The sequence below is a fragment of the Corella eumyota genome, chromosome 3, assembly GCF_963082875.1.
Source record: "Corella eumyota chromosome 3, kaCorEumy4.1, whole genome shotgun sequence".
In the NCBI taxonomy this organism is placed as follows: domain Eukaryota; kingdom Metazoa; phylum Chordata; class Ascidiacea; order Phlebobranchia; family Corellidae; genus Corella; species Corella eumyota.
Window position 1 is genome coordinate 6,452,831 of NC_137492.1, and position 21,110 is coordinate 6,473,940.

Here is a 21,110-nt window from a genome sequence, read left to right on the forward strand (position 1 = left end):
TGCCTTTACAAATTGTTTTAATTTATAATTTATTTATAATTAAATTTTAATACTAACTTTTAACACAACATGTTTGCTTTGATATGGCACCGGGTTATGTATCGAGTTGCATGGAAATACAATTACAGTTTTTATCTAGCAACGTTGTCATGAAGCGGTTACAACTTTGCTATTCCCGAGAGTGTAATTTGCTTTGCTAAAAACAATAGACATCCTTATTGTTTGTAACTTGTCAGCTTGTGTATAAGCAAGTTAACTGGTATAAAAAGAGCTGTGTTTTTTTTTGATCCTCTGCAACTCGATTTTGCAATAATTATAATAAACCACTTGCAATTTTGCAGTTATATAATGTAAATTTACCGGCATTGTCATACCGTCTGACCGTGGTCTGGTGGTCATGGTCACTGGTCGGGTCGCCGCCCGCCGGTCGGTCAGCACTCAGCAGGTCAGTCTGTCAGTTGGTGTAGTGGTCAGAAATAGACAGGGTGGTGTATTAGCCGACACACTTAACTTTACTACAAAGAAACTAGGTCCAATCCCTACTGCTTTAAAGCTGTAGCGCTCTTGAGTAAGGCCCTATCTGCCTATAAACGAATGAACTTCTGCTGCTAAACCTACATTAAATCAGCGGATTAATTATCAGGCAATCGTAAATCTATTCTATATTATCCCAAACTGCCAAAGCCAACTCAAATCTGGGTAACTGATGTTACTCTATGTTTAGGTTGTGAACTTGACTGACTTGACCTTTCCAAGTTTTTGTTTACATACAGCTGTACAGTCACACGTTTACATCTTTTTTGCATTCATTACTTCAGTTTTTATTCGGTTGATGCACCCATTTTATTATAAATTATTAAAGAGTCGCCGTGGGTCTTTTTAAGTACCAGTATTTGTCCTTGTTGTTGTTAAACTTCTTTACTACAGCCTACGCCTACAGTAACTTATTTAACCAATATTTATTTAAACCATTAGTTCTTATTTTTTATTTTAAGAAATTTTACATAAAAAAAATTCTGCAAAAAATATGGACACAAATGAAGTTTTTACCACAGAGACAATTGGAATTTTAATTTTAAAGGAACTTAGATTAATTCGGCAACACATACAAGAAGAAGGAAAATTAGCCAGAAAAGAAATTGTTAATCTTGGAGATAAAATTTTATATTCAAATCTAAGTGAAAACTTGCTTAAAAAAAATGGAGAAATACCTGAAGATTCTGAAAACGAATTTAATATTTCGGTGTCATATTTTGAAGACAATATCAATGAAGAAAACGCAATGCAAACCACTGAGATTGTAGAAAACATTAAAAAAACTGAAATCAGCCATGATTTACTGGGATGTTCAGTAAATAATAACCTAACTACTGGTGACATGATTTCATTGAATAAAAAAATTGAGCATGATAAACAAACAAGTTTTGAAAATGTGTCTAATTTTGCTTTGAATAAGAATCAAACTCCAAATGCTGTAAGGCATTTTACAACCAGCATGCCGACTCCCCCAATGAAGAATATACCTTCCCAAAACGAAAGGTATACCAATACTTCAAAAAACAACACCAACTTAAAAACTGTAAGGCATTTTACAACCAGCATGCCAACTGTGCCAATGAAGAATATACCTTCCCAAAACAAAAGGTATACCAATACTTTAAAAAACAACACTAACTTAAAAACTGCGATTCCTTTAACACAGCCTGAAAACTTTGCTTCTACTATACCTTGTCAAACTTCAAAGCCAAAAAATATTGATCGCAATATAAATCTTAAAACTCGTAAACAGTTTTGCTTGGTTAAACAAAAAGCAAAATACAAATGTTTATACTGTAACAAGAGCTGTACCAGTTCATACAACCTTAAAAGTCACATAAGGGTACATACTGGCGAAAAACCCTACAAGTGTACAATATGTAATCATTCCTTTGCCCATTCAAGTAATTTTAAAGTGCATATGAAAAGACATAAAACTGGAAAGATACAAGCACCATAATGTTTGTAAACATCTTAAAAAGATAATGCACCACACTATTTTTGTATAAATATTTTTAAATTTTTTTATTTAATAAAATAAATACAGTGACCAATTTAAAAATGTATGCTTTTTTATTAGATTAATAGTTTATAGGTACCTTTTGTAAATAATAAAAATAATTTCATAACATGTTACATAACCACAAAAGAATTTACAAAATATCTTATACTTTCTTTATACATATAACTTATAAACAATCTATCAGTATTGCGTGAAAAATAAAACAAAAGTTTAGTAGGTGAACTTTTTTAAAGTTACAATTTGCAAAAAAAAATTTGAAATACCACTTTAAATGCTTATGCCAAAAAATCTATTTATCGGATAGAATGTAAATTCATAGCAGCGGGCCAACATGTCCCGTGGTTGCCTTGCTGCTAATGTGTTATGCGCTAAAACTACAGAAACGTGTCCCTAACGTAAAGATCCCAGACGCCCTGTTTGTGGTGAGAGAGGCCCGTGTTTAAAGGGGATGTTGCGTTGTTTCGACGACCTTAAAATGTCTTAGTTATTACCAATAATATTTTTTTTTATTTTCTATAACTCCATAGTTTCGTCACGTTAAACTTAACTTGTTTAACGATTAGTTATTATTATTCAACAAAGTGTCAAATGGTTGTAACTGTAACACTTATAAAGTTCGTGTTAATTATCATTTTTTTATATTTTTTTATTATCGATGTGGACAGAGGTCGACTTTACGACCTAAACATAGAGTATCAACCGTTACTCCGACCCAATCCTTTGGCAGTTTGGGAAATTATTTATTATATTTTTCGATAATCAAGTTGCTAATTAAGTGCTGGCTTTGCAGGAGTTTATACCGTTTGTAGCGCCCTATTCAAGGTCACTACACCATGAGAGCAGTGGGGATCGAACCAATGGCCTCATGTAGTGTAGCAAGTATTCTAAACCTTAACGGTAAAATTAATATATAAGTCGTTAATAATTAAGAAAATAAATATCTGTTTATAAAATTGGGAATCTTTTGTGGTGCGACTTTATTTCGAAACAAATACTTACAAAAAAATAACCGCAACGGATTTTTATTAAGCCACCTTTTCCGCTTTCCCGCCCTTTTCCGCTTTCCGCGTTTTCGGCTTTTTTTTCTGTTCTTCATTCCTAACTTGCAGACTACGACGGCAGCAAAATTCGTAAAAGAAACTCAGTAAAAAAAAATTTAGTACTTTCTTATATGCAGTTTAAAACAAAAAAGTTTAGTTTTTTTAAAACCGTATTTAAGCGCTTTAACTTGTGATCGCCCATTCTTTACTTAGCGGTGGAACCCGAGAACGGTCCAATCTGATTTGCAAAATCGAATTTGCAAACCATTTATCTGTTTATTTAAATTAAATTTGAATAACAATTAGCCTACGTAAACGACCACAAACTTATTTGCAAGTCAAATTATTTAAATCTGGTTTGTTTAGTCAGATAATAGTGTTTTATAGGAACTTTATTATCGTCTTTCACTGGTCAGCTGGTTTAAACAAGTAGTACTAAAATAAATGCGGAAAGGGCGGAATGTACAAGAGAAGATTAGGGTGAAAAATTTAGTCTTTTTCGCATTTATAAACTTAACGGGCAACGCTAAAGCTCCGTTTTATATTTTCTGATCAGCCAAAATTGTAAAGTCAGACAAGAATTTTGTAACTTTCTTCGCCCTGTCTGTCTACAGTTTAATTGTTGCCTTTATTTGTTTTTATTACTTTTATTTAGTTACTATACTGCGAAACTCAAAATTCCTAATCCAGAGATTTTAAGGTACAGTACAAGCCATATTTTTAACAAATGCCCTAACATATGGCTTACAAGAGGCCTGGGAAACAGTGAAAAGTCAGTATATAGTGTCAGTATAATATCATATTTTACCAATATTTAAAATTAACAATTTTATTAAGCTACTTTTGTGCTATAATTTTGGTAAAATTATGAATTTTGTAAACCTGACACAAGAAAATGTTGGGTTATTGATTTTGGAAGAGTTAAAATTATTCCGACAAGACTTTAAAAATGAATTTAAAGAATTAAAGCAGGAAATCATTCACCTTGAAGACAAAATTTCAAATTTTAAGACAATTGATGCTAGTGATGCATATATTAAAAATTCTAAATCTAACAATTTTGCCGAAGAAGATGAACCGGGTTTAGAAATCAATTATTTTGACAATGCAAATATAAATAGCATACATGATAATAGCAGTGAAAATAATAAAGTTTTATCAAATATGAACTTTACTATACACTCTGATGCCAACATAAAAAGATCCGATCATGACAATGCTACAGACATTGCAGTTGAAAAAAATTTGACTATTTCTTCTGAGTTAAATAAACCAGTTGACCCTCACTTGTTAGTGGACTATTTTCAAAATTCTGAAAGTAACATCTTAAATGAATATCAACCAAATTCTGTTTTTCATAAAGAAAAATCTACCACGATCTATAAAACTACTGAAAATTCTCACTCATTTCAAAAATACAAAATAAAAGATTCATCGGAATTTGTTATAAAGGATGTGGCGGAAAAAATATTTGGCGATGTTAACACCGAAAATGAAATGCAGAACATATATCACAAATTTGCACCTGAGAGGAGCAATAGTAACATAGCATCTGGAATGGTACTTCAACGTAATCCCCCTTACACCAAAATGATGCCAACCACAACGAAGGGTAACAGAAAAAGATCATTTTCAAATTCGAAAAGTTTTTTTAAAAAAAATGCTGATGATAATTGCAAAGTTACTGAACTATGTACAATTTGCAATAAATACTTCCCAAGAACTTACATCAAAGTACATAGACGAGTGCATTCTGGTGTTCGTCCTTTCAAATGTTCTATTTGTAATCGTTATTTTGTACAAAAAGGTCATTTAACTCGTCATTTGCTTATACACACCGGTGAAAAACCATTTCCATGCACAATCTGCGATTGTAAGTTTACGCGAGCTGCCAATTTAAAACGTCACATGTTAAATCACACTGTTGATTAGATACCTTATTTTATAAAACTTTTTTTTAAATCAATTAAACATTGTTTGGTATTAACTTGTGATAGAGAGAAATAATCACATATTCGGGACAACTTGATTATTTCACAATTTCAAGTATATACTTGTGAATTACTCACTTCAGATATTACTGAAGCCCTTTACAAGTTTCCTTTTAAAAATAAAAATTACCACTGACAAAAAAAATATAAATTACATTAGTAATATATATACTTTTAATGCTCATCATATTTAAAATATTTTGTGCAGATGTTGGTTTTAAAAACTTTAAAAGATAAACTGGCAGACTTTTTTAACGCAGTGAAACAATTATGTTATTTTTAAGCAGAATTGCAATGATTTAATGTAAAAATGGATTTAACTTTTATAATCTTGTTTCTGTTTTATATTTTTTAACAGTAAATTACTATTGAATTTTTCCACTTTAATTAAATTTTATTATTGTCGTTTTTATAGGATCTTTAGTGATTTCATAAACTTTAAGTAAAAAATATGAATGTGGATATAAGCAAAGAAAGTCAAGAACAAGTTAAACTCTTTATTGCAGAGGAACTTAAAATAATTCAACAAGATTTTGAAGAGGAGTTAATATCAATTAAAGACGATTTAAATAAAGATTTTGAGTTGTTTAAAATGGGTATTAAAAAAGAAATAAATTCTATGAAAAGAGAAATAAACAATTTAAAGAGAAAAATTGGTGGCTTTCATTTGGATCACTTTACCTCGGAAAATATAAGAAAAAAACAAAGTTCTATAATACAACAAAACAATGTTGAATTAATTGAAGCTATGGAAGCTAGCTTGAAATCTATTGATGCAGATACCTCCTCTTCTGAGAAAACAGAAAACAGCCTAATTACTAGTATTTGCAACGCAACTATAGCTCTGCAAAACCCCTCAAGTCAAGTTAATGAAAAAAAGCAATTTGTTAATGAAAAAACGTCAAATGATAATCAACTTGAGGATGGAAATTACTCGCTGGATATCACAATTACAGAACCTGAAATAGATGGTGTAAAACTGCTTAAAAAATTTAAAAGCTCTGCTTCATCATTAGAAAAAAGTCATGTTATTAATAGTATGACTCTTGCCGCACTTGGCACAAGGTGCGCTGACAAAAACATGATCTCTTGTAATATTTGTGGAAAACTGTTAAAAAGTCCTTGCTTTTTAAAATGCCATATTGCTATGAAACATCTAACAATAAAAAAACAACCAAAACGACCACCATCCAAACGAAAACCCTTAAAACAAACCAACAAGTTGAAGTGTACATATTGCGAACGGGGTTTTCCATGCAAAAGTGTGTATGAGTTACATTTAAGATCACATACCGGAGAAAAACCATTTCAATGTGGGCGCTGTGGATCATCTTTTGTCAGAAAACATGGATTGAAGGAACATCTTATTATGGTTCACAATGATATTCCTAAAAACCTTTAATTAGTTAGTATGTTAGTATCAAATGCAGGGAATTAGTACTTCTATAGACATAACTAATAAAAAATCTAACTATGTATTTAGGCTAATATTTGTTTTTATAAATTTTATAAATATATTTTTAAAACATTTTTTTGTATTATGTTATAATTGCCAATATTAAAAAACAAATTTTTGTAGGCTGTAATGGTATTATATTTACTGCTTTTTAAAAATAGGATGTTACTCTGCATTTTTATGTTTTTATTGGTAACTTTTAAATACAAATTTAAGGGTATAAGAATATATTATTTGTATATACAAATTGTACTGATTTTTAGTTTTTAAACAGCCTAATGTTTTGTGTTTAAGGTTGAAATTGAGTTTAAAATATAGCAATTATAAATATGAATTCTACAAAGGAACTTTATCAGCTATTTAATTTAAATTGGTTTCAGTATGTTTTTGTATCAAACAGCAATTTTTTATTTATTTTTATGTAACTTTGCCTAAATTGTGACAGCTATTGCTATTTAGGTAGCAAAGTCTATTAAAAAGAAATAAATAAAACTAATTTAAATGGAAAAATTTTAAATGAAATGGAATTTAATGGAACGAAAACAATTGGAATGTATTTTACCAAAAGTTAGTCTTTATAATATGGAAAGAAATAAAAAAGATTTTATAAAAACGATTTTTATCATGTTTTGGGTGTTTTTTTTAAATGGAAAAATAAACAATGGAGTTAAAATTATCCATCAAAAATCTGTTTGGTTAAGATCCGTTTTATTAGTTTTCATTCCATTTGTTTTAGTATCATTTCATTTTGTTCCATTTACTTTCGTTTTATTTGTTTCCTCTCCATTTGTTTCTTTTCATAAGTTTTAGCGCCCCGCTATTTATGTCCTTTAATATTTAAACATTTTTATTTACAGAATTAAGTTTTTCTTTTTGTGTGTTATTGGAAGTACTTACAGTTATGGATGCGTTGTTCATGGCAAGCTCATCTGAAGCAATTGGAATGTTAATTTTGAATGAACTTAAATCAATAAACAAGAATATGACAAAAGAAATTCATGAGATCAAACAACAACTCCATACTATTATTTTAAAGGAAGCGATGTTTGCAAGTAGAAAACTGAACAGTGATCTTAATATTTTGCCATTTTTCAATAATCTACGAACAAGTCAAATTGGAAATGCTTCAGCTAAAGAAACATCGACTTTATTGTCTCATAAAAAGGTAGAAAAGGCCGACGAAGTTTTAGGTAATGATACAAATTTTAAAACAAGCTGTGTAAAATCGAAAGAAATATTTACACCCAATGTAAAGTCTGAAAATTGTTTGGACTCGCACTTTCCCCCGGAAAAGTCAAAAAGTAGTTGTTCAGGGTTGGATCAACATCAAAATAACAATTTTCAAACTTTTGTCTCTAATAAATCCACATTGGATTCATCTTTTCAACAAACCTTCTCAAATAACTTTGCAGACATTAAAGTCACAAGTTCCAATGAGAATTATATAAAAAATCTTTTGACGCTAGGTAACTATAAGTATCAAACTAACCAGAAATCAGCAAAAAATAAACCAAATTTACAATCAGACCCTTCTGTAAAATTAAAATCTGTTGTAAATTGCAAGAAACTGAAATCACAGCCTGCTCTTGAGCGCAATTATGTTTGTAAATATTGTCACAAAGGTTTTATGCGGAAACATCATTTAACAGAACACCTTAGAATTCACACCGGTGCCAAACCGTTCAAGTGTGATTACTGTAACTGTTCATTTAGGCTTGGATCCGGAGTAAAAAGTCACATGCGCAACATACATCCTATGGAATATTTTGCAGCAAAAACATAACAAAAGTTAACGTTTTTTATTAAAATCATGTTTTTTTTCTGTTAAATATTGGATGTGTAATTTCAGTGTTTTTTCTGCTTTTGTTGTTCTTTTACTAACCTAATTTACCTGTTTGTTTTTTAGAATTTAGTTTGATTAAAGTAAAGTAAAATGAACTTTGTTGAGTCGGAAACCAACATAGGTTTGCTTATTTTGGAAGAACTTAGGCTAATTCGAAGAGATGTAACCTCGGAAATAAAGGAAATGCGAAGGGACTTGAACAATTTTTTGCAAAAAAATGCAAACAATTATGTCCAGACTGGGTCAGTTGTAAATATAGACGATTTGTCTGACTTCGAACTTGAAACAGATAAAATGCAACAAGTAGAATATGAAACTATTGACATGACACAGATTCAAGTTGAAAATATCCCAAACACCCCACCTAAACCTTTGAAAACCAATAAAAAAGCTCCATCGAATACCAAAGCCAAAAAGGTTACCAAAAAAAGAATTAAACAGGAATCTGGTTCTACATTGCTAAGAAAATATGAATACAACTTGGAATGCAAAGTTTGTGGTATTAAATTAGCTCGACCACAAGATATGAAAAAGCATATGTATTATAAACATCCAAACACTGAGCCTAACATAAATGAAGTAAAACAAAATATTGTTAAGCCTTTAAACAAAGAGCCTAAAGTTCGACCATTTAAATGTGGAATCTGTGGAAAAGCTTTTACGCGTCAAAGTTCCGTCAGAGATCACATGGTTTTGCATTCAAGTGAAGTACCATATGTTTGTGAGATTTGTAATGCTGGATTCAATTTTAAGTCAAGCAAAAGGAGCCACATAAAACATCATCATCCTAATTACAGTGCAATGCAAAGTACTTTAAGTTGAACATTGAATATATATAAGACATTAAAACTAATGCTAAAAACGGATGTACATACTTTTTGCTTGTAAATTCATGTCTCGTATAATTAGTAACACTAGTTTTAAATTTGTTTAAGTTTTTCATTATGTTGTTCGTAGTACGAAGTGGTACGGAAAAGTGAACATATTTAATATTAGGTCACTACAAATAAGCAATGAGTTGTTGATTTTGGAAAAATTTGATTCAATCCACAAAGATGTAAACAACAATGAAATGCAATCCGAAAACTTGAAATGACGAAGTCAATTTAAACGAAAACATTTTGTTTAATCAAAACAAGAGTGGAAACAAAAATTCTCTAAAAATGAAAAAGTTTTTTTTCCAACTGATCTTGCTAGTTGTTTGGAAATAAGGAAAGTACAATGGTAAACATACTTTTCAGGATTGTAACAATTTCAAAATAGCAGTAACTCTTTACTATACTGTGAAAAGTACTAATTACTACAAAAAATTAACAACCAAACCTAGCATTTAATATCAACGAACTAATTATACTGGCGCTCATAAAATATGCAACAAAATTTTTGTTAATTTTACAGTGATAAAAAAGAACTAGGACAGTTTAATGTTAAAATACTAAATCATAAAAAGATTGATTCTACAAGGTTTAGTTTGTTGGTTTAGTTGTTCATTAAACTAATATATTAAATTGTTTTATGTGTTTTTTTTTATAAATTAGTGTTTAGAAAATGATTTGCATTTTTTATCTGGTAACTGTGTATGCATTTTATTTACAAACCTAGTTAGGCTATTTAAAATGACTGCGTTCAATGACTTTGTGATCATTTTTTGTTATGTAAAATTTTTTTAATTTAAACTTTGCATTGTTTTTTTTTTAGGTTAGGTAATATTAAAAATATTTTCAAATAATATTCAGATACAATTTTACGGTAATGATGTCGAACACCAGTGTTTTAAATGAAGAAGAACCTGCACAAGAGGTTGATTCAAAAACAGAGTTCGTAAGTTTCATGATTTTGGAGGAGTTAAAGCAATTTCGACAGCAAGTAACCAAAGAAATGTCATCAATGAATAACATTCTGCAACTTCTTCTGGAAAGCAATTTTGTTTTTAACAGTAATAAGGAAAGCGATAATACTGCATCCATTATAAAAAGAAGTGCCTTTCTTTTATCACAAGGATATTCGCAAGATCCTTCTGTTCCATTGCTTTGGTCTAAAACAGTTGATGTTTCATCCAAGAAAAAAGCGGGTAAATCTAAAAAGGGAAGCGTTACGAAAAGTAAAAAACAAAATGATGATTCTGATGAAAAGGAAAATACAGTTTCCTCTATTGATGACAGCAACCCAGATTTTCAAGAATTAGAAGATGTACGATTTAGTGAAGCAGAAGTTCCTTTTTCAGATCAAATGGAATGTTTGGAGGAAAATTCTGAATCAACTACAACTTCAACACCCAAAAAATCCCAGAATGTTGGTCAAATGCGGTTCGGTTGCAAATTGTGCAAAAAAAGATTTGCAAAAAAGTATCACATTAAAATGCATCTGAAATCACACCAAGATGATTTGGATTACGATGTGAATGATCCAGAATTTAAAAACTATATTTTCAATATTAAAAAAGATCAAAAATCAAGGCTTGTCAAGGAAAAAGAGTCAACGTTGTTGATTCCTAAAAGAGAACAATATCGCGGTGATATGCACAAGTTCAAATGTGGTTTTTGTGAAAAAACATTTTATCATTCTGGACACTTTAGAGATCATACCAATTTACATGCGGGTATCAAACCATATAAGTGTTACATCTGCAACAAAAGATTCACCCAAATGCAAACGGCAAAAAAACACATGAAAGGTGTTCACGGTGTTCAATACAAAGACTCAAAATTTAACAAAACTAAATAAAAGGTCTTTTTCAATTATCAAATAAAATCAACGTTCGCTTTTATATTTTACTGTACAAAAAGTGCTGTCTTGTGTTTTTGTTCTGTTATATGGCCATGGCCATACACATTTTCAGATGTTGAATCAAGTTATTTTTGTTACTTACACAACATAAGTAGCCTTTAAAGCTAAACTTTTTCATTTTAAGCTGATTTCTGTGTTCATTTATCTGTTTTTTTTTTGTTTTAGATACTAGAAAAATTAATTAAATTAGAAAATGGCATTTAACAGTGATTCGGATTCCATTAGTTTACTCATTTTAAAAGAACTTCAACTAATAAGAAGGGATGTAAATTACGAACTTAAATGTTTAAAAGAAAAAATGGACTTGATTGGCACGAACGGTCTTTGTTTTTTTGAGTCAAGTAACAGTTTTGAAAGTGATGCTGTTAACTCTGGCACACATTTAAACTGCAGTTTGCCTGTTTTTGATGATTTAAGCAACGTTGGTACTGATTTAAATTGTACCGATGATATACAGAGTATAAAAGAATTGCAAGTACCCTATCAAGATGCTCATACTTCTAATTCAGATCAAAATAAAAACCGTGGCTTTGATAAAAGCGAACTAATTTTCATTCAACAAAGTTCTGAAAATTTTGACATGGATGAATTGATGACAGATCTTGACGTGCCTGAAAATAATATTGATCATAGTGACAAAAAAGATAAAATGGTAACCAAAAATATTTGCGATCAGAATAGTACCAAAAACAGCATAGAAAATAAAAAAGAACTTTTCAGTAAAAGAAGAATGGCTGACAAGTCCAAATGTGGTGCATTGGTATTAAATAACATTAACAGTGTAAACAGCAACCCAATTTGTAGCTCTAAAAAACGAAAATTGTCCAAAAAATATGTAAGCAATAATGGTTGGGATTTAAAACACTACACTTGTCATGAATGTAACAAAAAAATCACCAATATTTTACAATTTAATAGTTTGCAAAATCATAAAATAATGCCACAAAATTGTGATGATAGCTTTAATATATAATTCAAATAAGATGAAACATTTAAACATTTTTTCTTTTTTTTCATGAAAAGTTGTTCTTTAAATTAATATAGTTGCGATTCACTGTTTTAAAAAGTTGCATTTAAATTAAGAGTTTCGTACTTATTGTTACTAAATTACATTACTTGCAGTAAGTCAAGTATTTTTTATATGAAAATAATAAAGGCCTAGCCTACTCCCATAGTGTTAAAACTTTTTTTGTAAATCATATCGATATACTATTATTTCATAAGCTTTTCTATTTTATTTATGCTTTTTTATATTGTTATATAAATGTTCATACCAGTTCAGTAATTTTAAAGCTTTGTTTTCTTTACAGAACAATATTAAAATTTAATTTTTGTATAGTCGTGGCTAAAATGGCAACGATTCAAGGCAAACCAAAATCTGAGCTTACAATGGAAGAAATGGAACAGTTGGAAAAAGAGGAATTTCAAACTGGTCCCTTGTCAATATTAACTGACTCTGTAAAAAACAACACTCAGGTTTTAATTAACTGTCGAAACAATAGAAAACTACTGGCTCGTGTAAAAGCATTTGATCGACATTGCAACATGGTCCTTGAAGATGCAAAGGAAATGTGGACTGAAACTCCAAAATCTGGAAAGGGAAAGAAAAAGCAACAGCCAGTTAATCGCGATCGATTTATAAGTAAAATGTTTCTTCGAGGTGATTCTATTATCATTGTTCTTAAAAATCCACTCGCAACTAGTGAAAGCAAGTAGAAAAAATAATCATATTTAAAGTGGGTAGTTAAACACAATCCGCAGTTAAACACAATTTTAAAAAAATTAAAGTTTTGAGTCAAAATGTTTACTACTAATGGTGTGATTTTGTTTAATTACACATTGTGGTATTGACCCAAACTTGTAATTTTTTGTTAATCAAACTTTTGGTTTATTATTTGCTTTTTATTTTTATCAATAAACAATTACTATTAAAATATTTTTTATAAGAACCACTTTAAGAAAAAATAAACTACTGTTTTTAAAATTGATAGCCCATATTTACAAAATAGAAGCATGTTTTGGGTAAAATATTACCTACAGTTTTTTACAGCGTATCTTGAGACAAAACTTTTACAGGTGAGATTAAACATAATATACAGTGAAAAAAATTTGTCGTTTTTGAAATGCTCGCACTGTACCAGATTTTACAATGACATTATGGTTAATAATACTACTATAATACCGTAACTTTACACGTTAAAAATTATTTTTAAATAATTTTAATGTGTTATAAATTAAACCATAAACGCATCACCTTTTCTTCACTTGAATAATTATTTTTCTGTTTGTTTGTAGGTCGATATTTTTCCTCTACAGTGATTTTGGAACGTAGCACCCTATTTTATAAAACAGTTATGGTCTTCGCCTCGGCGTACCATCACTCGAATTTTTCGCACGTTTGCGATGGTTTGACGGAGGCTTTTTTGAATGTCTGCTTGACGACGGTCGCACTTTGTCACGTGCAGTGTTTTGCACTTTTTCGCGTGAGGTGCTTTCGGACGAATTGCGAGATTTTCTTTGCTTGCGCTCTTCTTTCTCTGTGACGTCACCGCGGTGATGATGACGTGATTTGGTGGAAACTTTTTTCAGGCTTTTATCTTTGTCTGAAGACCGTTTTTTGGACTTATGACGCCTTGGCCTTAATGAGGAATTTGTGTTGTTATTTTTTTCATCTTTTTCTTTAAGATTTCTATCCCTTGATTTTGATGACCTCTTCTTAGACTCGCTTGTTCTTAAATTCAAGCTTAACACTTTTTCTTTGGCATATATTTTGCTCTTGGGAGTTTTTCTTTTACTGGAGCTTTTCTTTGTTTCGTTTTCTTGGCTGGAAGTTGTTATTTTGACTTTGGTTGGTAAGTTAAAATATTGGTCACTTTGTTTAGATTCTTTGCCTATGATAAAGATATGAAAAAGTAACTAGATATCGAGTAAAAATTTTGTTAAATGTAAAAATTGTTATTTGTTTACCTGAGTTTTTAGACGTCGTCTTGTTAGTGTCAGGTTCTTCACCAACTGGGCCGTTTGAAACTGAATCTTTGATAGCTGAGGGTAACAAAAAGGCCTTATTCTGTACAAACGTTCAACATATGTGGTTAGAGTTTCACTTAATCATTAAATGGCATATAATGCTTTAAATAAATTTAGAAATATGTTTATGCAAATAAACTCACTGCGTAAGCAGCTTTTAGTTTGCCATTTTCGACATCCTTTTTTATATTCTTTTTCTTTCTCCAACAGCAACAACATCTGCATAAAAATAACATTTTAAAATAATTTACATAAGAACACAAAACTTTTTTCGATAGTTTTTTAAGGTTTTGTGTGGTGTCGTTGTTAACCTGTTTAGTAGAAGTAAAATAGCAACAATAAACACCAAGATGGCACAAACAACTATGCTGATTAATCCGGCAAGAGATAGTGAACCAAATCTTTTTTCTTTGTCCTTATCTAAAAAGCAGAAGTAAGTTTAAGTGTAATCAGGCTAAAGTTAAGCTTTTCATAGAAGTTTGATTGAAACTACACAAATTTAAAAATATTTTAAACTTAAGTAAACCCGTTAAAGACAGTAAAAGGATTTAAAATTAAACTTAGTTGTTTTAGTTAATCATTTTATCATTAGATAAAATGATTTAAACAAAACATTTCATTTTTGTTAAAAACAGTTAAAAAGTTAGACTTTTCTATTTAGAGCAAGAGAGTTACAACTACAAAGGTCGGACTAATCTATTTCACCAACAGTTAGTTTTCAAATGTTTCAGTTAACTAAAAAGATAAGATTAGAAATTTGGACGTGTTATATGTCGACATTTTACATTTTAAAAATAGTTTATCATTTTTAAAAGGCTTAAAATAGTCTATAATTAATTTATTAAAGAAGGGATTAAAAGTATTCCAGGGCACACCGAAATTAATTGCGATCTAGTGCACCGATGCTCGGTTTGCTTTACTAGATAACCTGTTGGCAAAACTGGAATGATTGGTGTGGTCTTATAATAACTGATACTATTACACGAAGGGCACAAACCGTTGTTTTTCTTCTTGGCTTTAGTTGGCGTATATCCAGGATTTTTGTTGTGTAGACTATATATAAATTAAAATCAAGGGTTACAAAAGTCAATGTTTAAAATATAAACCAGCGATTTTAATTTTGTAACATGTACTTACATTTTGTGTTGCCTAACTTGATTTTGGGTGATTAAATGATATGGGTCGTAGTTGTCCGGTTTTGTTACTTTGAGTCTAAACCGATGAAAATTTAATATCGTCCTCCGTTTAAAATTTAACACATAATAAAAAGTTCGATTATAAATTTACTGTTTATTGTAAGTGGTGGGATTGTTTATAAAACTAATCAACGGTGGTTGTAAACCGTGGCCATATAGTTACCCGGGAGCTATTTAAGATGTTAAAACAATCACAAGAATAAGGAAATGTGTATCGAAAAATATTTTTTTATCAATTCATATTTATATTGCATTTTTATTTAGCAAACAATAATTATACTAGTTGTACGTATTGGATTAAAAAATTCATATTTAATTGTAAATATCACCTGAAACCAGGCTCAGTTGCGGACACGGATTTGTAACTAATTAGAAATGGGCTTCGTTTATCTCTAACTAGTTTAACTAAATCGCCCTCTCCCTGTATGTCTATTCGAACATCAGTGCCTTAAATCAAATTAAAAATATTAGTTTATAACTTTATGTAATTTTGGACGTAAATTTGTAATATTAAGTTATGGTGACATCTAAATAGTCTTACTAAATGTTTTTATTTTTTTTTTGTTTTTTTTTCACAAATTGTTTTCAGTTAAAAGTAACGTACATATGGTAATTTAAACAGATTAAATTTATACACTTATTAAGCCTTAAGCGGTAGAAATGGTTAAATTTAATAGCAATCTTATGTTACACTGCATTATTACTGATATCGGATTTCGTTTTGTCAATTTAAGGCAATTTACTAAAATTTTAGGATTTAGGTTACGAAACGTATAAAATCTGTGATAAAATAATTTTTATTATACATTTAAATTTATTAAAAACTTTGGAAAAAATAATTTACCTAAAGTAACATAATCGCCTGGAACACTTCTATCGCAATATCGGCCTTGTGATTTTCCCTCATCTATTATCTGTAAAATAAACGGAAATGGTTAAAATTAATAAACGTGATAAAAAATAATTAAATGTGATTTTAAGTTAACAAGTGTCTTAAATGGCATAACATTTTTAAGTAGCAAGTTTAATGGTAAAATTACTTCAAGAAATTGCTGCTGGCATCTTGTATCGTCACTGTTACCAAGATTTAGCTTTTGAATAGAGATTTGAATCTGTTGCCCAGTTTCCGATTTCAGTCTAAAATTTTTTATTATTTTTACAAAATGTTAAACTAGTACATACAACTTTTGTAAACAATTTGCACAATTGGTGCTTGGTGGAATTGCAGGAAATGTTTAATTCAACCTATATACATGTTAAGAAAACTTATCTTCGTTTTAATAATGTTTTTTCATTAAATTAAAACGACATCTTCCAATTAAATTTAAAGAAAAAGTTGTTTTATTAAAAGGAAAATTTAGTTTAACCAATAATCTTTAGGCTATACATGGTATAAAAACAAAAATGACAGTATAACACAATGAATCTATATGTTTACTATATAAAGTAGACATACAAATCACTATATTTTTAAAATAAGTAATTGTTATTCATCGCGATCGATTAAATATCGAATAACGCCCTTAGGCTTATAAAACTAACTTGTTCGCATAATTTCGATAAATTTGTAAGATAGGATCTCTGAAATGACTACCCGTGTATATAGCTTAATATATTTAGATTTACCATTACTTTATTATTATATAAGGCCTCAATGGCTTGCTTGTTTTATACAGTTTTTTTAAAATTGATGTTTAATAACATTTTTACACTAAACATATTTACTTTAATTTTTTGATGTTGTTTAACGATTTATGATATAAATTGATTGTTATATAGAATAAGGTATTTATGTCTTAAAATTAACCTAATTGTTTGTTGTTGTTAGTGTTGAGCTTTTTATGTAAATATTTATATCAATTAGATTTAAGATTTATAAGATTGGCGAAACAAAGACCAAAAATTATTCATTAGTCCGATTAATATATCACGATTCTTTCTTAACATCTTGAAGTTACGTGTTGACCTTATTATTATGTCACAAAGTTGACATTTACGTCACAAAGTAACAAAATGGAATTGGCCAGGTGTAACTTTATAAACTATAAAAAGTCGTCGTTATAATTACTTTTTAACATTTAGTAACTGTTCGAAAATTTATAATTATAATTAAAACAATAAGTTTTAAAATTAAAAACGTTTTATTGGATACTTTTTCTTAATTAATCAAATTCATTGAAGCGGCTTTATGTTTTAAATTAATTCTTTACTATTGTTTTTGTATTGCAAATGTATAGATAAAAACAGAATGATTTAAGTAAATTTCACAAAATTTTTTCGGGGACTAAAAGTTAAAAAATAGATAACAGTAAATTAATTTGTTCAGTTTCTACCAATTAGTAAATGCCCAAAATATAACTTGTATTAAATTATCTTTTTAATTTACCTCCACGTGCACTGAAATTGAGTAGCTTGACTAGCAACATTCTCCGAACTAATAACTCGCCAATGCCCTGTAACCCTTACATCTCTAATGCAATGTGTCCCTGTTTTTAATAAAAGCAGAATTGAGTTTGGGCTAAAGTAGAAGGTTAAAACATACAAATTCTAGTTCATTCGCTCAAATTGATTGGCTTTTTTAATGTTATAGACTAACTGATGTGGCTTATTAGTGGTAACTGTGTATATTTCAACACAGTTTAATATAAATTATAAAAAAGTGTCTGCGGAGTATTTATTTTCAGCATTTAGTCGCTGGTTTAGAATCATAAAAAACAAGTTCTTGCTTGGTATAAAGCAAAATTAATAAAAACAGTTACTTACATCCAGGTTTGGGTTCCGGGGTTTGGCCTTTGTGAAGTTTACGTGGTGGGGTGATGCTGGCCGGAAGGCTAACTATGATAAATAAATAAAAATCTTGTGTTGGAAACTGTAATTCGTAACATTTTAGCGAAACTAATTTTTATCTTGTTAAATGACTTTTCTTACTGCTATGTCAAATTGTCTACAAACTAACAATAATATTACATATAAAACTTGTTTTCTATTGGAAAAAAATTGTAAAATTATTCAAGTTTTAGTTAAAACATTTTAAAAAGTATAAAATAAATAAATAACAAGATTACCTCTTCCTCCTGCCCGTCTAAGTCGCAGACACGTTACTTGTGACGTCATAAAAAAGAATAACCAAATAAATCTTAAGTCCATTTCTCAAACAGAACACATAAACCCCTATAACATTTTCACACCTTGTTGTTGTAAACGAAAACGTTAATATTTTATTAAAAAAAACTGGGGTTAAAGATGTTGTTGTTTAAGATTATTTAGATAATCCTTTTTTTAAGTACATACTAAACCTAAACCTACTGCTAACTGGTATTTTACTTATTAGTTAAAACATGATTTTCGACGAACAATGTTTTATAAGTAAACTATCAACTCATTTGACATTTACAAGCTTAACAGATAAAAATCAACCTTGCATGGCATGACCGTTCTTGGATTTTTAACATGATTTATATATTTTGAATATACATTTTAGGAACCACTTTTTTTAAACAATTTTAAGACGTTTAAAGTTTTTTCGTATTGTTACTTATGTTTTAGTAACGAAAAACATACAGGCTCTAATAATACATTGTTTATTATTTGCTATCATCGCTTGGTCCTAAAACCGGCTTTTTTACATTCCTTCGATCATAACATTTAACATTTAAAGCAAGAGTTCGTGATGTATTTCGATTACTTTACTTACGTAATTTTGTTATTGCTCAAATAAATAATATAAGTGTAATTGCTTGTATTTTTAATTTTCATTTAATTTCGTTTTATGCTTTATATTATATTTGATCTTGTGATTGTTTATATCCATATAATTTTTTTAAAACACTGTTTTTTATTTTAAAAACAATAAGATTCGGTTAAGTGGTGTAAAATTTATAAAAATTGCATAAAGTTTTTTTTTATTTGGATAAGACGGTTTGACCCGCAGCTTTAAACTTCAAACTGCCTTAATTACTGCCTAAACTCATTTAACTTTTGCCTTATTTAGTATGAATCATCTCACATTTATTTATACTGAATTTCAAATAAAAAAAACTCGATTTGTTTTAAAAATACGAAATGTATTACCTGCGGCATTTTAATGTTTGTTTAAGGTTTCAACTAACAAGTATTCGGCCCACGTACTTTAGATAAATCCTACGCTTCATCTCACATACTTTAGTACTTTACCCACGTACTTTAGATAAATCCTACGAATCATCTCACATTTATTTATACTGAATTTCAAATAAAAAAAAATCGATTTGTTATAAAAATACGAAATGTATTACCTGCGGTATTCGGCCTACGTACTTTAGATAAATCCTACGCTAATACTTACACTATAACCAATTCTTATTACTGGGCAATTTATATTTAAAATTAATACCTAATATCAGAATTTTAAGATATAACTACATGCCTGTGAGAGAAAATTTTTAGGCTTTTTTAAATTTTTGTGTAACACGAAACAATGCATTTTTTAAAGTATTGGGCAATAATACACAATTAAGCTTATTTAAATATATTGAGATGATAATTATTTGCACTACATACATTTTAACAGCTATGTAACTTAACACACAACATTTCCTATGGTTTAAAACATTTAAGCCGATCTGCGCAATGAGTTTCTTTTTGTCAAAAACTTTCTTAAACCTTACATAATCTTGACTTTCTAAATTGCAACTCGCCCCCTATTGTCTTGAGTAATAATTAACATAAAAATGCACGTTGCGCTTTTTTAATATGCTATCAGGTTGTAGCATCCACCCTCGATTTACAAATCTGGATAATGAAAATCGGTTTTTGATCGACACAAGTAATTTTAAATTGCCCGAAGCTAGAAATCGTATTATGACGTCATTAAAGGCCATAAGTCATTCGGAGCCAATTATATGATCAGATTTTATGGTGGTTTCGCGCGAAATGTCAATGTTGTTCCGAGTCTCTAATTTACGCTTAGTCGTATTTCAAGTCGCTGTCTCGAAAGCTAACGATTTTTTTATTTGAAATTTTTAATTTTTTGAAATTTTTTTTTATACATTTAAACGATTTAATAAGAGTTAAAAACATACTTTATACTAAAAAATTAATTTAAAAGAAATGACATAAAATAATCGTAATGATTAAAAAAAAAAAAATATATATATATATATATCAGTAATGTTCACAAACGGCAATTTCGCTGTAAACGATTTTTCTTAAATTTCTTCATAAATCTGTTAATGTAAATTTGCTATACGCAATAACAAGATTTTACAGTATGGTGGCTATTAAGTCGGCTACCCGTTTAAGTTACGCAAACGCATATTAGCGACGCCCATAAAATGTTCAGTAATTATATGTTCGTCTCTTCGCAGAACCAGGTGTTATTTCTATTAGTTTGATTAATGGCCGAATATTTTACGTTTCATCTGCAGTTATAAATGTATAAATCATATGATGTATAATAAACATTTTTTAATTTAATGTTTAATATTGAGCTTATATTATTTTGAATTTTAAACTTTAGTGATCCTACTTTTCTAATCCTAATTATCATAACACTGTTTATAAGGGGATATTTGAATAATGATGTTATTTTTTGTTTGCCATTTTTAACAACAGTTACCCCGACTCAGGCTCGAGTTGCGTTTAGCAGTTTGGGATATTATATAGACTATTATTGCCCCGTGATTATGCTGCTGAATAAGTACTGGCTCAGCAGAAGTTCATACCGTTTATAG

The 21,110-nt window shown here is 29.4% G+C and overlaps 4 protein-coding genes across 5 annotated transcripts; 3 read left to right on the forward strand and 1 right to left on the reverse strand.

The window, feature by feature from the left end:
- The first annotated feature begins 999 nt into the window (after nucleotides 1-999).
- LOC145745887 (uncharacterized) lies at nucleotides 1,000-11,271 on the forward strand. Its single transcript, XM_082564068.1, has 6 exons — nucleotides 1,000-1,964; nucleotides 4,847-5,022; nucleotides 5,737-6,462; nucleotides 6,841-6,851; nucleotides 8,476-9,197; nucleotides 10,110-11,271. The coding sequence occupies exons 1-6, from the start codon at nucleotides 1,028-1,030 to the stop codon at nucleotides 11,111-11,113; spliced, it is 3,576 nt and encodes a 1,191-aa protein (XP_082420194.1). The 5' UTR covers nucleotides 1,000-1,027; the 3' UTR covers nucleotides 11,114-11,271.
- Nucleotides 6,834-8,474, forward strand: LOC145746456 (uncharacterized). Its single transcript, XM_082564746.1, has one exon. It carries the CDS (start codon nucleotides 7,448-7,450, stop codon nucleotides 8,327-8,329), a length of 882 nt encoding a protein of 293 aa, XP_082420872.1. The 5' UTR covers nucleotides 6,834-7,447; the 3' UTR covers nucleotides 8,330-8,474.
- Nucleotides 11,272-12,414: 1,143 nt separating the features above from the next.
- LOC145746457 (putative small nuclear ribonucleoprotein Sm D2) lies at nucleotides 12,415-14,043 on the forward strand. The gene is made up of 2 exons (XM_082564747.1): nucleotides 12,415-13,252; nucleotides 13,472-14,043. The coding sequence occupies exon 1, from the start codon at nucleotides 12,527-12,529 to the stop codon at nucleotides 12,890-12,892; it is 366 nt and encodes a 121-aa protein (XP_082420873.1). The 5' UTR covers nucleotides 12,415-12,526; the 3' UTR covers nucleotides 12,893-13,252; nucleotides 13,472-14,043.
- LOC145746454 (uncharacterized) lies at nucleotides 12,957-19,544 on the reverse strand. Of its 2 annotated transcripts, XM_082564742.1 has the most exons (13): nucleotides 19,471-19,544; nucleotides 18,465-18,570; nucleotides 18,163-18,234; nucleotides 17,786-17,885; nucleotides 16,440-16,536; nucleotides 16,244-16,313; nucleotides 15,729-15,846; nucleotides 15,341-15,415; nucleotides 15,132-15,256; nucleotides 14,515-14,623; nucleotides 14,347-14,422; nucleotides 14,144-14,243; nucleotides 12,957-14,067 (listed from the first exon to the last, which is right to left on the reverse strand). In XM_082564742.1, the coding sequence occupies exons 2-13, from the start codon at nucleotides 18,544-18,546 to the stop codon at nucleotides 13,529-13,531; spliced, it is 1,563 nt and encodes a 520-aa protein (XP_082420868.1). In that variant the 5' UTR covers nucleotides 18,547-18,570; nucleotides 19,471-19,544; the 3' UTR covers nucleotides 12,957-13,528. The 2 variants fall into 2 exon arrangements, with proteins under 2 accessions (XP_082420868.1, XP_082420870.1); XM_082564744.1 differs by lacking the exon at nucleotides 19,471-19,544 and having other exon boundaries at nucleotides 15,201-15,256; nucleotides 18,465-18,597.
- Between the last annotated feature and the right edge of the window lie 1,566 nt (nucleotides 19,545-21,110).